At 44.6% G+C, this 14,870-nt stretch overlaps 1 protein-coding gene across 2 annotated transcripts in view; it reads right to left on the bottom strand.

Moving 5' to 3' along the window:
- The window catches only part of ASPSCR1 (ASPSCR1 tether for SLC2A4, UBX domain containing), a 64,974-nt gene that overhangs the window by 12,397 nt on the left and 37,707 nt on the right, over positions 1-14,870 (bottom strand). For both annotated transcript variants that reach the window (XM_083487030.1, XM_083487029.1), the window contains exons 9-12: positions 13,650-13,731; positions 12,836-12,902; positions 10,806-10,868; positions 10,530-10,582 (exon numbers count right to left, since the gene is read on the bottom strand). In XM_083487030.1, the coding sequence (XP_083343156.1) occupies positions 10,530-10,582; positions 10,806-10,868; positions 12,836-12,902; positions 13,650-13,731 (265 nt within the window). The remainder of the gene's footprint in view (positions 1-10,529; positions 10,583-10,805; positions 10,869-12,835; positions 12,903-13,649; positions 13,732-14,870) is intronic.

The raw sequence follows: 14,870 nt of genomic DNA, 5'->3' as shown, positions 1-14,870 counted from the left end.
CAGAAAAAAGCAGACAAAATGTTAAGACTTATTATAGCAACTTGATACACAAGCTTTGAGGACAGAACACATCAGGATAATTGGAAAGGTAGCAAAATCTCGGTAAGAAAAAAAGCAAGTGACTGTTCTTACTCAATGACTGCTGATTGCAAAGCTGAAAGCATGTATTATTGATCGGGTGCACAACTCAAATACTAAGAGACACTTTTATAGTTGTATTAACTTAGCAGGGCTACTCTGTTAGGCTTGCAAAGGAACAACATTTTATTCCAATTAATTTTATTTTATTGCTCAGTGTTCTCTTTTTAAAAACAATGTCTTGTTAATGCCTCTTTTCTCTGCATGGCCCACAGCATGTTCCTGGCTCTCTGCATCCCTGTTAGGCCTCCTTTTCTCTGTCTGAAGTGCCACTGGTCCATACTCTTATTTGCTATTTCCTTTTTCTGTTTTCCCCCTCCAGAAATCTCCTTGCATCCCTCTCCATCTTACAGCTCGCTTTCTCTCCCGCTTTAGGTCTATGTGCAGCCACTGCTAACCAGTATGGGAAAGGGAACAGCACATACTTTCCATGTGAAAAGTTCCAGTTTCAGTCCCTGGTATCTCCAGGTAGGGCTGAGAAAGACTGTCTGAAATCTCAGAGACCTCCTGCAATAGTCTGACTCTGTATAAGGCAGTATTCTGTGTTCCTTTCCCTGCCTTTGCACTCCATAGCACCCTCGTTTCTGTAGCACCGCAGGTTTCTCTACATCCCATCTCTGCTACCCACTCCCTTGCACACTGTCCTTCCCACTTGACTTGTTTCATCCCCCGCCTCCCCAGCAACTTCCTTGCTGAGTTTGGCAGAAAGAGAACGTAAGACTTTTCTTCTCCTCGAAATTCATACAAGGTGAGTGGCTATGCACCAAAACTGGTGCCAACTGGACCAAATTCAGAGAGAGGAGATGCTATGAAAATGTGCCGGTGTAGTTATTCCCCTACTTGTCACTTTGGATGCAATTGGGATTGCTCCCTTTGGATGTTCTCACACAAAAATAGTAAGAAGGTGCTGTTAACATTAAGCATTTTGAGTTCTCTCAGGAGGTCACAAATAGCTATGGAGTGGTTCATAGCTGGAACCACAGGCCTTATCAGTTTCAAAGAGTCTGAAAGAATGATGTAGATGTCCTGGCTGGACCACTCACTTTCTGATCTCTCTGTCCTCAGCATAAAAGAAATATCATGCAATAACTTTCAGAAGTCATCCCCGGAATCAAGACGAACCTCCTTTGCTCAGACAAATGCAACCAAAGCTTGTCAGCACCCTTTTGCAAGGTTGTCACTTTTGCTGGCAAGACTTTAGTGCGGCCGCATGAGGTAGAAACGAGTTCATGGAACAGTGGCAAATCTAGGCTACATTGAACCACACACTATTAAATGGCATTTAAAGCAGCCTTCTCCAACTTGGGGAAAACGAGGATGTTTCACTCTCATACCTGCCACATCAGCCACTGGAATCCTTTCCAGACCTTCCCTGCTTTTCTGTGGTTTAGTTTTTCTCCACTACAACCATGAGGGTCTGCAGCAAAAGCTAGGATTGTCAGAACCAGCCTCCAAACAATATATTCTGTTGTTGAAACGACAGTGACCGTGTATGTACGGGTCTCCCGAGCCCGATGCCTGGCCTGGGTTTCTGCACTGTAATATTGACTGAGACAGTCCTTCTTCTCTCCACTGTAAGTTAAGGCTGGATGCTCTAGAGTCTAGTCCAAGGATGTTGGCCCCTGCAGCCCCTTGTTATTGAATTACAACTCCCATAATCTTTGACTATGCTGGCTTGTGCTGATGGGAGTTGCAAGGGCCAGAAGTTCTCCACTCCTGGTCTAGCCTCTTCTCATGTCCTGACAACACAGCATGAAACTGCAGAGATCTCAAGAGCACAGAGATCTGATGATTCAAGCCCAGGACAGACTTTTTCTGAAGATTCATCATACTAGCTATAACCCACTTGTTCCAGCAGGCCTTTGTCTGGCGTTTCCATGAGTCTAATTAGCTTCTTTTTGTCAGTTAATCCATGTTAAATTAATTTACAAGTCTCTTAGAAGACTATTTCAAGTATTATAGAGTGGTTTCGTCTATATTAAATACGGAAACTATTAAGAGCATCCCACTGAACAAGGTTGGTGTTTCTTTGCATTTCGCTTCCATCTCCATGTGTACACAAAACCAACATAGTTTATTTTTTTACAAAAATAAGAGAAGTCTCTGTTCCAGTTCCCACATTAGTCACATGCAGACTCAAAAGCAGGAGTCTGCACAATACATATCCACTCCTGTGCCCATGAGTTTGCCGCTCAGCAAATAATGCTGGAGAAGGCAAACAGCAGGGTTCCCCACCTCAGCACTGCCCCTCACGCTAGTGCCGAGACAGGTCCAATAACACACACACACACACACACACACACACACACACACCCCTCCTTCCCAGGAACACAGGGGCTTAGGCAAAACAGCCCGATTAGGACCAGCAGCCTATAAAAAGGGCATCCAACAATAACAGAGTTGCCAGGGACATGAAAGCTGGAGCAGCTTCCGCACCCATTTCTCTCCAGAAAAGAAAGCCCCCTTCAGCCTCTGCCAAGCTTTCAGATCTCCGGTGGCAGAGAAAGGCTATCCAAGCAGAAGCCATTACAGCATGGAGCATACACTGACTCAAGGCAAAAAGGGGAAAAGAACGAATGGATGAATGCATGTTTATACTGGTGATAGGGAGCAAAATGTCATCTAGAATCAGCCAATCTAAACTAGGAAAAGGGAGAGGCAACCTAGGAAGTTATAGCAATGTGATTTCAATCTCCCCCACTTCAAGAAAAGGAAGAGAATGAGGAGTAAGTTGCTTGCCTGCTCCTGTTTTGATGCACCTGAACAGTGCACACATTCATTTCTAAGCTGTACTGCAAAATGCTAGGCTGCATTGTATGTGCATCGGATGTTTTCCTAGGGAACACCCTAGGATCAGCCGGTGCAGTCATCCTGAGTGGGGCTTACTCACCTTTTAAGGAGAATTTGGGTGCAGTCCTAATACTCTAGACAACATGGGCATTTGCAGTTAAAGCACTGCAATTTTCAGTACTTTGGCTGTGTCCACACACAGGTTTGTCAGTGTTTTCATAGGTTGTGTTTACTCACAACTATGCAGGGTTCTTATTCATGAGTAACTCTACTGGAGGGTAAGCATTCCAGACAACTACTTGAAAAGGGAAGACTAGGGTGCTTAGGAGTGGATCTGCTTGTAGGCAGGAGTCCTTTACAAGTACATCCATGAGCAGATTGCTCTACTTTGCATCGGCAGGCTAGGATATTTCTTGTTGGTCATTCCGCTCCTTTCTGTATGTTGATCGCACACAGTAGGAGAACCTACTGGGACCAGAAAAGACCAACCACTCACCCTTGTACTTGAATGAAACATGAGCTAGAAAACCTGCCATTAACTCTGCTCAAGGACTGTGTGGCCACTAACTTCACACTGTTTGGGCTCTGCAGCACTCAGGGACACAGGTCCAGCCATTTGTTGTTGAAACAGATTCATTAATCTAATTAAACACCCTGCTGATATACTTCCACCGCACTCAGATTTGGAGGTAAGGTGGTCTTTATCCAGGTCTCATTTACACGGGTTACTACTACCCATGAACCTGCCCAACTCATACCTACTATCACTTCCCTGTAAATCATATTAAACCTCCGATAATTCTATATACTGGGAGGTGGGTGGCGCTGTGGGTTAAACCACAGAGCCTAGGACTTGCCAATCAGAAGGTTGGAGATTCGAATCCCCGTGACGGGGTGAGCTCCCATTGCTTGGTCCCTGCTCCTGCCAACCTAGCTGTTCGAAAGCACATCAAAGTGCAAGTAGATTAATAGGTACCGCTCTGGCAGGAAGGTAAACGGCGTTTCTGTGCACTGCTCTGGTTCGCCAGAAGCAGCTTAGTCATGCTGGCCACATGACCCGGAAGCTGTACGCCGGCTCCCTCGGCCAATAAAGCAAGATGAGCGCCGCAATCCCAGAGTCGGTCACGACTGGACCTAATGGTCAGGGGTCCCTTTACCTTTACCTTTAATTCTATATACTAGGACTTACCTACCTAGCAACCAGGAGAAGTGACAAAACTGAATAGTGCTGAAAACTACAGAGCTTTCTATGCAAACACTAGTGATACCAGATCACTGGATACATGATTAAATTCACTGCTATTCACCACTCTCTTTAAAAATTTGGAGGTTTGGGAAGAAAAAATCCGGAACCTCAAAAGCTATCTATTAAAATCACTTAATTCTGAAGAGTGGCCGCCATCATTTATGTTCAAGCTGTCTAGCCTGGGCTGCTTTCACATTCTCCCGGCTTTTTCTAACAGTCACATTTGGTACAGAAATTTCCAAGAAAAGCGAAGTTTTGAACAGAAGCATTCCTGTTGTTTTGGAAATGAAGATTTCCAAAATACTTTAAAAAAAACATAGAAAGGAAGGTTTATCAAAACATCCTGGCCAGCTCCCTGACCTCCAACTTCTTTTGCAGCTGAAAAGCTTGAATACTTTTGAGGGCTGACCTGAAACTAGGTTTGAAGATTTGGAACTAACAGACTTTGCATGGGCACGAGGGGGGGAACCCCCACAGATGCTCACACATTATGCTGCCAACCCTCAACTCGCATCTCTCAGAGAGCAATTGATGTTCTCTAGCAGATAAAATTAAATGTGGCTGCCTTAGTCATCTGAGGGCAATGGGAATGTAGAGAGCCAGCTAGATTGCAGGGGCTGCTGAAACAGACTGAGCTTGTCATCTGCAAGAGGCTTCACAGAACAGGTGCTGGAAAAGGTGTCAGGGGCCACCAGTAGAGGAGGAAGCTGATGCAAGGCATTCTGGAATGGATGAATGAAAATGCTTCACTGAAGCACTTCTGAACTGTGAAGCAGCTGAAAATAAATGGTGAGCAACCTGGGAAAGCTGTGCAGCTCCTCTAGAGAACATCGAAGTGCATTCAGTCCAAAACTCATTATTGTGAAAGAGGGCAATACTGAAAAAAGGGTCACAAAGCTGATAGACAGTGTGTGTGTGTGTGTGTGTGTGTGTGTGTAAAACTGCAAAAAAGCAGAGACATCACCTTGCCAACAAAGGTCCGTATAGTTAAAGCCATGGTTTTCCCGGTAGTGATGTATGGAAGTGAGAGCTGGACCATAAAGAAGGCTGATCGCCAATGAATTGATGCTTTTGAATTATGGTGCTGGAGGAGACTCTTGGGAGTCCCATGGACTGCAAGAAGATCAAACTTATCCATTCTTAAGGAAATTAGCCCTGAGTGCTCACTGGAAGGACAGATTGTGAAGCTGAGGCTCCAATACTTTGGCCACCTCATGAGAAGAGAAGACTCCCTGGAAAAGACCCTGATGTTGGGAAAGATGGAGGGCACAAGGAGAAGGGGACGACAGAGGACGAGATGGTTGGATAGTGTTCTCGAAGCTACCAGCATGAGTTTGACCAAACTGCGGGAGGCAGTGGAAGACAGGAGTGCCTGGCGTGCTCTGGTCCATGGGGTCACGAAAGTCGGACACGACTGAACGACTAAACAACAACAACAACAAAACTGCAAACTAATCATAATCAGGATTAACTTTCTGAAGGTAAAAGCTGTACGACAGTGGGATGGACTCCCTTGGAAATCCATTTGTCGTGGATGCTTTAGTCTCTCAGGAACTGGAGACCGACTCCAGATTGTGAATGAAGTGTTCGGATAGCAGAGACTTTAAACGGACCATCAAAGGAAGATCACTATGAACAAGACCATTTTTGACAGTAATAATGTTTGTGATATTCTATCTGTGTTGAATTATTTTCAGATGTCCTTATATGGTCGCTGCAGCAATTATTGTCTGAACTTCTCTCCATTAACCTTTTGCTAACTCTCTTTATGAAAACAGGAATATTTGCTCAGAGATCTTATAGGTGGCAATATCAAGGAAACCACTTCGCTAGGGAGTTTAAGGTAGTAATACTAACCTAAGAAGTAAGTCCCATTGAATTCAGTGAAGATTACTCTCAGGTAAATGGGGTTAGGATTGCAGCCTAAGACTCTAATCCTATATCTACTTGTCTGGGATCATGCTTGTAGTATCATTCAAACCTCCTGCCTGCTTACCCAAAACACAAAAACCCTACTTTATGTGTAACAATAAAACTGCATATTAGAATGCTAAAAAGTCATAGTCAAAATTGGGTATATAGACCAGAAAACTGCCATAGCTGGATCAAGGAGTGAGAAGGTACTAAACCTTCCCTTGCAGCTGTTGGTTAATATATTCAGAAAATGCACAAAAAAGAGCGGTGAAGAAAAGCATCCTAGGTAAAGAGGAAGTTAAAAGCCAAAAAGTATTCAGATATGCGGTGGTGGTGATGCAAAAATCTATGTTGGAAAGCAAAGTTCAAGGACAAAGCCAACTTGGGAGTTTGGGTGAGATGAGTACTCCTGCGCGTTCAAGATACCTAGAAGAGCCTGACACACACAAAACTCAATCGCAGCCAGTGCATTGTATGTAAGACCCAGAGATGAGTAGTAACATTACAATGAGGAGTGACTCCCCTGCAACTCCATGTCTCTGTATGTGTCTCCCCCCCCAGTGTTACTTTTTAATTTGATTATTTTCTCAAGAGGACAAAGGTTTTATACCCCACATTGATTAAAATGGGATAGGTCAAGTTACAATTGCTTTTACAGGTCTGATTTGCCCTATAGGCTGGGCTAAAGAGGGCCAAAACGTATAGAGAAACTTCCGTTTCCAGATACAGGTTTTAATCACTAGTTTAATCAGACTCCCAGTGTGACCTTTCCCTCCTAAGACTTCTCAGAACTCCACAGAAAACTTCTCTTATTTTCCTATCTTCCGACCACAACAAGTGTGTGGGAATTGGAGATCGTGTTGGGTGGCAGCTGTGGGCAAGATGGCACAAAACAAGGGAAGATGGGAGGAGCTGCTTTCCCAATGAGTGGGAAAGTCGCCCAGTTCAAAGGCACAAGGGACCTTTCCACTGGCACTTCTGCTATTAATTAAAATATTTCAGTGGCTTTGAAGGGGGGGGGGGGAGAAGAAGAAAAGGCACTGAACTGGCTGCTCCCCACCAAGATGACATTGTGACTCAGAAAGAAAAGGCACAGAGCTTTCTGTTCCAGCATTGAAGGGCTGCAAGCACATCCGAGCAGAGGCCAGGCTCAGGTGCTAAATGGCTCTCAGGGTCATTCTGCACCACTATACGATAAATATGTGTTTGCTTCTCATTTGCTGTGCACAGACATTATGTCTCTGCCCCCAATCCAAGGTCAAACTTCTGTTGGCCAAGAATCCAAAGAGCTGCTTCAAGCTCAGACAAGAGGTTTCTGCTAACCTCTTTGAATTCTTAAGGTTTTTCCTTCGAACATCTGAATTTAAAATCCCTGTCAGTTTTGAAAGCAGCTTGGCGCATAGCACCCAGGGAACTGTGGTGGTGGGACAGGGGGATGCTTGCAGTTTGAGAAAAACAACTCTGGAGCTTCGTTGGGCTCGCGGAACTAGTTGCATGCTTCTTTGGACAAATAAAGCGTACCTCAGAAAATATGACTACTTCCTTCAGACGGTGTGATCACTGCTGTGTGGAATATGCTTCCACAAGTGTTACAGGCACCTGCTTGATATTTTGGTGACGTAACTAGTCACGGGCAAAACACCTCTTCCACCTCAGTCCAGTTTTGTAAATATTTTCCATCTTTTTTAAAAAAAATAATAATATGGAGGTTATGCATGTACCTGCTCTATAAATTCCAGGGCTGGAACACACAAGTTTGTTTTTGTTTTTGTTTCTTTACAGAGTGGAAAACCAGGCAGAAATGAAACAAAATAAGCGAAACCCAAGAGTACTACTTCCCCCACAGCAACGCCCCACCATTTGATGATTTTTTTTCATTAACACTTAAAAAACAAACAAACTCTAAAGGCTAAATGCCCCCCCCCCCGGAGAACACATCTAGCCACATCTGGCCTTTAAAAGGAGGCCAACAGTTGCACAGATACCCTCCCTCCCCGATCTGTTAAATGCAGGCAGAGTATAGTGCTACTGGCATTGGAAAGGGATTTACAGAAGTATCTCATGAAAGTTAAAATGTACTTTGTGCACACTTTGATTAAGCATGCCGAAGGGGCCTCAAGACGGCAGAAAACACAACTAACCGCTACATCATGCCTGGGCTATGGAGTCACCAGCCATGAACAATAAAAGCACACCCATGCTGTAAAAGTGCGCAGGCCCGACACATTCCCAGGGGTCAAGGAGGCAGAGGCCAATGTAAGCATTGTGGCAACAAACAAAACACTATTAGTAAACCATACAGAGACAGACATGTTTTGGGGGGTAACTTAAGCTTCTTGGCAAGGAGTTGTGAGGCACTGTGTGTCAGAAAGGGGACAGGTCTTGAGCTTGAACGTAGGTAGCCATCGGTATTGGCTCTTTACGCATTCAGTGCTCTGACAGCAGCTGCACTGGTGTCTCGTCCACATGGCCTGGCCAGGAAGTCATGGAATTTGGAAAGCTCCATTATAAACAACTTCAGAAGAGCTCTAATCCTTTCCTAATTCAATATGCCGCCTGAGAGGCTCTGACATACACTACGCAAACCGATTCCTGTTACACTCTGTGTGACCTGTCAACCTCCAAATGACCCTTGGTATATCATACCCTGCGAGTGACAGTTTTGGTCCTGCCTCGCTTTTCTTTGGGCAGGAAAGCTACAGTCGGTGAGGTTTGTTGGCTAGGCCCTTTCAGTTCCACTCGGCATTTAGCAAAACAAACCAGAGCTCCGCAGCTAGGTTCAGGCAAAAAGCCTTTTGTGCAAGGAGTTCTTCATCTCCGTCACAGTAAGCCTTCCTAAAAATCAAGAGCACACATTTTCAGGCCTTCCAAAACAGAGACAGACTGTTCGCTTGGCAAGTGCGTGCTCTCATCTGGGGCCCGGAGGCAAGGAGATCAAAAGAAAGGGGGGCAGGGGCAAAACAGAACAGGGTTGCACAGACCCGTAAGAGGGAGGAACTTCAGAGAACTTGCAAAATTACCTCCCCTAGAAGGGGGAAGTGGAGGAAGGTCGCTCCAGTGATCCTCAACATTGATAATTAACACAAGCTTCTTGCACTGCATGAACAGAAAGAAGTGACTGGTATCAAGATCCAGGTCACAGAGACATGGGAACACAGGGAGTTGCCTTCAAGACCACTGCCCCACCTAGCTCAATATTGTCTACACTGACCGGCAGGGCTCTCCAGCATAGCTGATGGCGGTCTTTCCCAGCCCTGCCTGGGGATTGAACCCAGAACCTTTTGCATGCAAACTACATGCCTACCATTGAGTCCCAGCCTTTCCTTAAGATGCACACACCTGGGATGCAGGCATTATGGGGAGCTCACGTTCCCCTTTCCAACGATCCATACCTTCTGAAAAGGGGATCCATATCACAATACTCGAGCACCCTTTTAAAGTGAGGCAATGAGTGCCTGGCGTGCTCTGGTCCATGGGGTCACGAAGAGTCAGACACGACTAAACAGCAACAATGTTGTCCAATTTGGAAAAGCCTCCAGGAATTCAGTTCATATAAGCAACATTTCCAGTTACCCAAAAATTCGGAGCATGGTGATCGCAATACCACAACAATTCCCACGTCTATCAGGAGGTACACACAACAGTCAGGGAGGGGGAAACCCCCTTTCATGAATCCTTAAACTTGTATAGCTGGAAGGAAACAGCCCAATTCATCAGCATCACCTCCCAGCTTCTGCAATCAAAGTGCTCCGTATGGTCAGTGTTGCGAGACAATGAGAAAACGTTTTAATTTTGGATGCAATGGCCTTTCAGAATCTTCCCACAAGAACACTAGTGAACACTGTGGGCATGTGTAGCCCCTTCTCCCTTCATTTCAGCTGGCTGGCTTCTATGCTAAATCATTTAATTTTAAGCTGCGCTTATATGGATACTAACTCCAGAGAAAGCCCCAGTAAGCACAGTGGGCGGAATTCAATGTAGTGCTAAGTAGGGTATGTGTGGGGAATGAAGTCCATTTGTGCAACAAGACTTCCCCTCCCTTCCATGCCCCCCAAACCTGTTCTGTGGGTTCCCCCAACCCTTCAGAGTAGATTTAGGGGATATGAATATAAGGGAGGGAAGTCCCATTGTGCAAGCTGACCTTATTCTGTACATGTAACAACTCAGTTGAATTCCACCCAGTGGGGCTTATTTGCTTCACTCACGGCAAAAATGGCCTTGCCAGAAGCACTTACGCTCAACAATGGGAAGCCCTTGTAACATGCCAGGTGCACAAGCAAAGGGAAGCACTTTAGACTCCAACTGCAGATTTTCACCTACCTTTGGCTTAATAGAGACCCACAGGAGGCAATTATTCAGGCTCTTAAAAGCAAAACCAGAGTAGAGGGCATTTTTGTGATAAGAAAAGCAAACTAAACAGGAAGAGGCATACAGCCATTACCTGAAAGAGGGTCAAACTGTCATCATTCAAGACGCATCTGGGAGGTGTAGTAACTAAAGTAAAACACAAAGTTCTCATTAGGAAAAGAGAACAAGAAAAATATATAACGCTCATTTAGCAAAGGGTTGGGGAATGAGAGGGAATAGGGAGGAGGAGAGAGACAGAGGTGCAGTCATAGCTCACTAGCTGTGGCAATTAAAATTAAAAGACCTAGGTGGTGACAGTAGGCCTGGAGAACTGACATTAAAAAGTTATAAAACATAAATCTGAACTTACATAGATAGAACGACATCTCTGGTTCTGCAAGCTGGCTTTTCACAAAGTTCCTCAGAGCACCAACTGTCAAATAAAGCATGAAAATGGGTGTGTGGATCAAAAGATATATTGTGAGCAGCATTCTCTTTACAGCACTGACCACATCTCCTTTGCTGCAGTGCTTAGAAAAGAAAACCAATGTAGTCACTGCTTTAAAGACACATGGAGAGGACAAAGCAAGAGGAGATGTCTTGATTGGTCAGCACCTATTTTAGGTTCACCAAAAGGAATTGTAACATCTGTCTATGCTTTTAAGCTTCATCACTGCACATTCTGTCTCTATAACTGGAAGTCTCCTCCCCACACTATGAACACCCCAACACTGAGACTTCAGCATCCTTCAATGATGGGGAAAAAATTATCATCCTAATCAAGATCTGGCTTGGTTTCCCCAATGCAAAGTCTCAACAGTATGTTCCAATTCTTCTGCCCAGGAATAAATGAAGAAACTTTCCTTACAAATCTTCCATTTTACAGTAACTGCCAGCACAAACCCGCTCTGCCCCGAGTGAGCAATTCAAAAGGGTTTGTTTCCCTGAAAGGAATAACTGAAGTGGTGTTCAGTTTTGCTATTGGAGACCCTCACAAACGATTTTTCCAGGCTTTGCTAGACTGAAAGATAGATGGCGTAGCAAGGAACATGGCTGCTTCTAAATGGAGCAAAAAACCAGATTCAACACAAAGCAAAATGTCATTGGAACAGGGAAGGGAAGCAGAGGGGCAGTTGGGTTACAGGGAACCTCCGAAAATCTTGCGAAGCAGTTCCTCTTCCTGTGGTGGGGAAAGCCACACCTCCAGTGGGAAAGAGGGGAAGGGACCAGAGGATGCTGCTGGGAGCCTCAGCACCGCTTCTGGTCAAGCCGGCCAGGAGGGAAGCACGCTTCTTCCATCGCCCACCCTGTGCAGAGGTGTAAAACGCAAAGAAGGAAGGAAAAGGCTGGGGGTGACTAAGCTATTATGTTGGGGGAGGACCCGGAAACGACCACTCCCAGATTCTGCTAGCGATTGAGGCAGACATGAACTTGTGGTTCTGCACTGTAAATAGTTTTGCACCAAAATAAAACCTGTAAAAGACAGGTCGGAATCCTGACTGATTACTCACGAGCAACCACCATTGCCATCTGACACAAAAGGACGCGCAACACAAACAGTAGTTACCCACGGTCCTATCTGCCTTCTCCGCCCCTCCTTCAATATTCAAATCACTTCCCTCAAAAGCTATAGGCAACAATGGTAGTGTTGAAGTGTTTACAGCAGATAAACCAGCCAGCTATCTGTACAGCACTGTGTAACACCTCCTATCTGGTATGTTCTGCCTGCCCCGACTCAGGATCCTAGGAATACAGGGGCTGATGCACACATCTCACTCCAGCAAGGCAGAAGATTCTGGATCTTACTTTAGTCAGGCCTGTGCAAAAGAGCTGTCACTTTAGAGTTCCCTCTCACAAGCCTAAGGCCAAAGGAGGAGCAGAAAATCATGAGGAGGAACGGACATCTAGTTCCGTAGATGGGGACAGATGCAAGGCAGAAAGCATAGTTGGGTGTGTGCCCTGCCATGCCGCAGGAAGTTCTAGCCTTTTGCTATTTAGAGGTGCAGGAAGCCTGGTTTTGCTTTTGGCCCCTGGCACATTTAAGAGGAGTGGTTGATTCAACTTCTCTTCAGTGTTTCCAGCTCCTTTTTTGGGCTCTGGTTGAAACTACACTAGACCAACACCCTGTTGTTCAATGGCCTGATCTGGGCATGACTAATGCAGCGGTAAGTGGCCTGGAAGATTTGTCCTCTTTAGAGCACAAATCTCAGCCCTCCTTCATTCAGATCACAGTGCTTGAGTTTCAAGCTTTTAAAGCACCGCCCAAACAAAACAACTAGAGACATTGCAGTGTAACTATCTCAAGTCACAGACCTTAGCCTGGGAGCAAGGAACTTTTCTCTATTTCACTGCACCTTACTCGGGGGTGAGGCAGAAGCTGGGAAGGAGATACACTCTTACCTGTTTCACTGGGATGGAAGAAGCCCTGCAGAATGTGACGATCTGGGAAGTAAACTCTCAGTACCACCTAGTTGAAAACAAAGAGCAGGAGCCTACTCAAGTCAACCTAAACCATGGTCAAACCACCTCTGCCTTTGGGCAAGACTAGCTCATTCTGAGAAACTGATGCCTTTTCATGAATGAGCAACTGTGACTGGTTGACACTATATATGGGGCTTTCAAGATACTTGAAAGGGCTGTTTTAGAAACCCACACCAACAAGAAGTTGTCAGGAACAACAATGGATAGCTGGGTAGCAGGCTAGCTAAGACTGAGTCACGAATCAGGATGCTCCCAGTTCAGATCTTACCTCTGATATTAACTCACTTGGTGACCTTAGGGCAAGACGTTCTCTTTCAGACTCAGCCCCCACCCCCCGGCAACCTCCTGCAACATGGAAATACTAATTATGACACCTTAGCAAACTTTCGGCACACTTAACACATGATATAAATGCTAAGTACTATTATAGCTTCATTCTGGGCTCTACCACTGTTCCAAGAGAGCTACTGATCTCAAATTAAAGGAAAGAAATGGGGCAAAGAACCAGGGGAGCAGAACAGGCAGGATTCCCATCAAACCTTCAGGTATAAGAATCCTGCTAAGGGCACCGCTATAACCAGCTAGCCCTGTCTGCCATTCATTTGGTTGTCCCAGAATGTAACAGAAGATGGTTCAATGATGCCAGTCACCTGAAGTCAGTACCTGAGAATTTACCACCCACTAACTACCTTTCTGTTCCTCACTTTGTGAAAGATCCAAAACAAAACATTACCTTTGGATAGCGCTCAAGCTTGTTCTTCAGCTGAGTTTCTCGCTGTGCTTGTGTCATCAAGGGAGATTCTTCCAAACGCTTCCTAGGAAGAGGGGAAGCTTAGCAAGCCAGTATAGTCACAGATCTATACAGCCAAGGGCTGCCACTCCACACAATCTAGTAACTATCTTATCTGCTTAAGCTCCATACATTCTCCTTCCTGCTCTCTACCTCTGTGTATGTTTGTCTAAAACAAAGCACTACTACACACTCCCAAAACAAGATTGCAAAGGAGGCAGATCTGAGAAACTCTGCAAGAATATCATTTTAACCAAACAAATCTCAAACATATTTGAAAGTGGCTGAACATTTTTGGTTATGTTCAAATGTTTGCACCAGCACTATACATTTATAACAATTTAAGATTAATGTCTGAAATAATGCATTTTGTAATTTTTACTTGGTTTAGAAAAGAGTCTGCTGGTAACAGCCTTGCCACATTTCCCCCTTGTGGTGTAGAAAAGAAGTTGTGACAAGCATATAAACTGAAACTATGCAATATGTGTGCTCATATTTTGAAAACTCCTCACACAGGTACCCCCTGTGCAATTTCCAAACTATTCTAAAATCATGGGGAGGTGCAGGGAGAGACTGTACAGTCTTCAAGAAGCTTCAGCCTTAAACAGAAAGCTCAATTCAGCCTTGCCTATGGTGCAACAAATGCCATACCACAATACCAAAGGAATGATTGGAAGTTAAAGAGGGAAGTTTGATTCATTTGACATTTAATTCAAAATGTTGATTCACCAAGACTGATGAGCGGTAAAGGATATACTGTAATCAGAGAAGTTAAAAAACAAAACTGCAGATACAGCTCAGAGGTGTTCTTCCACAGATTTCACAGCTCCACAGTTTAATTGTTTACTTTAAGAGACGACACAGAACTTTTCATTTAAATTACTTTACTTCTTCAACTTTCTCCAACTATTTTTTTTAAAAAAAACTTTGCAAAGCTTCAAAGAAAAACCTCCAGTGAAACCATACAAATATTCACAAGCTTACGGAAAGATCAAGCTAATCCTTCCATTTGTCCATTAGTCCTTCCATCTAAAAGGGGTTTTTTTTTGGGGGGGGGGGAATCATGAAAAACATGTATTGAAAAGTATCACAATCCAGACTACCATCACTTGTCTTAACACCATTTGTCTGCTTTGTGACCCTCACATTGTTGCACACTCTGTT

This window comes from Podarcis liolepis (assembly GCF_965112155.1).
Source record: "Podarcis liolepis genome assembly, chromosome: 2".
Taxonomy (NCBI): domain Eukaryota; kingdom Metazoa; phylum Chordata; class Lepidosauria; order Squamata; family Lacertidae; genus Podarcis; species Podarcis liolepis.
This window is presented reverse-complemented; position numbering and strand designations above follow the sequence as displayed.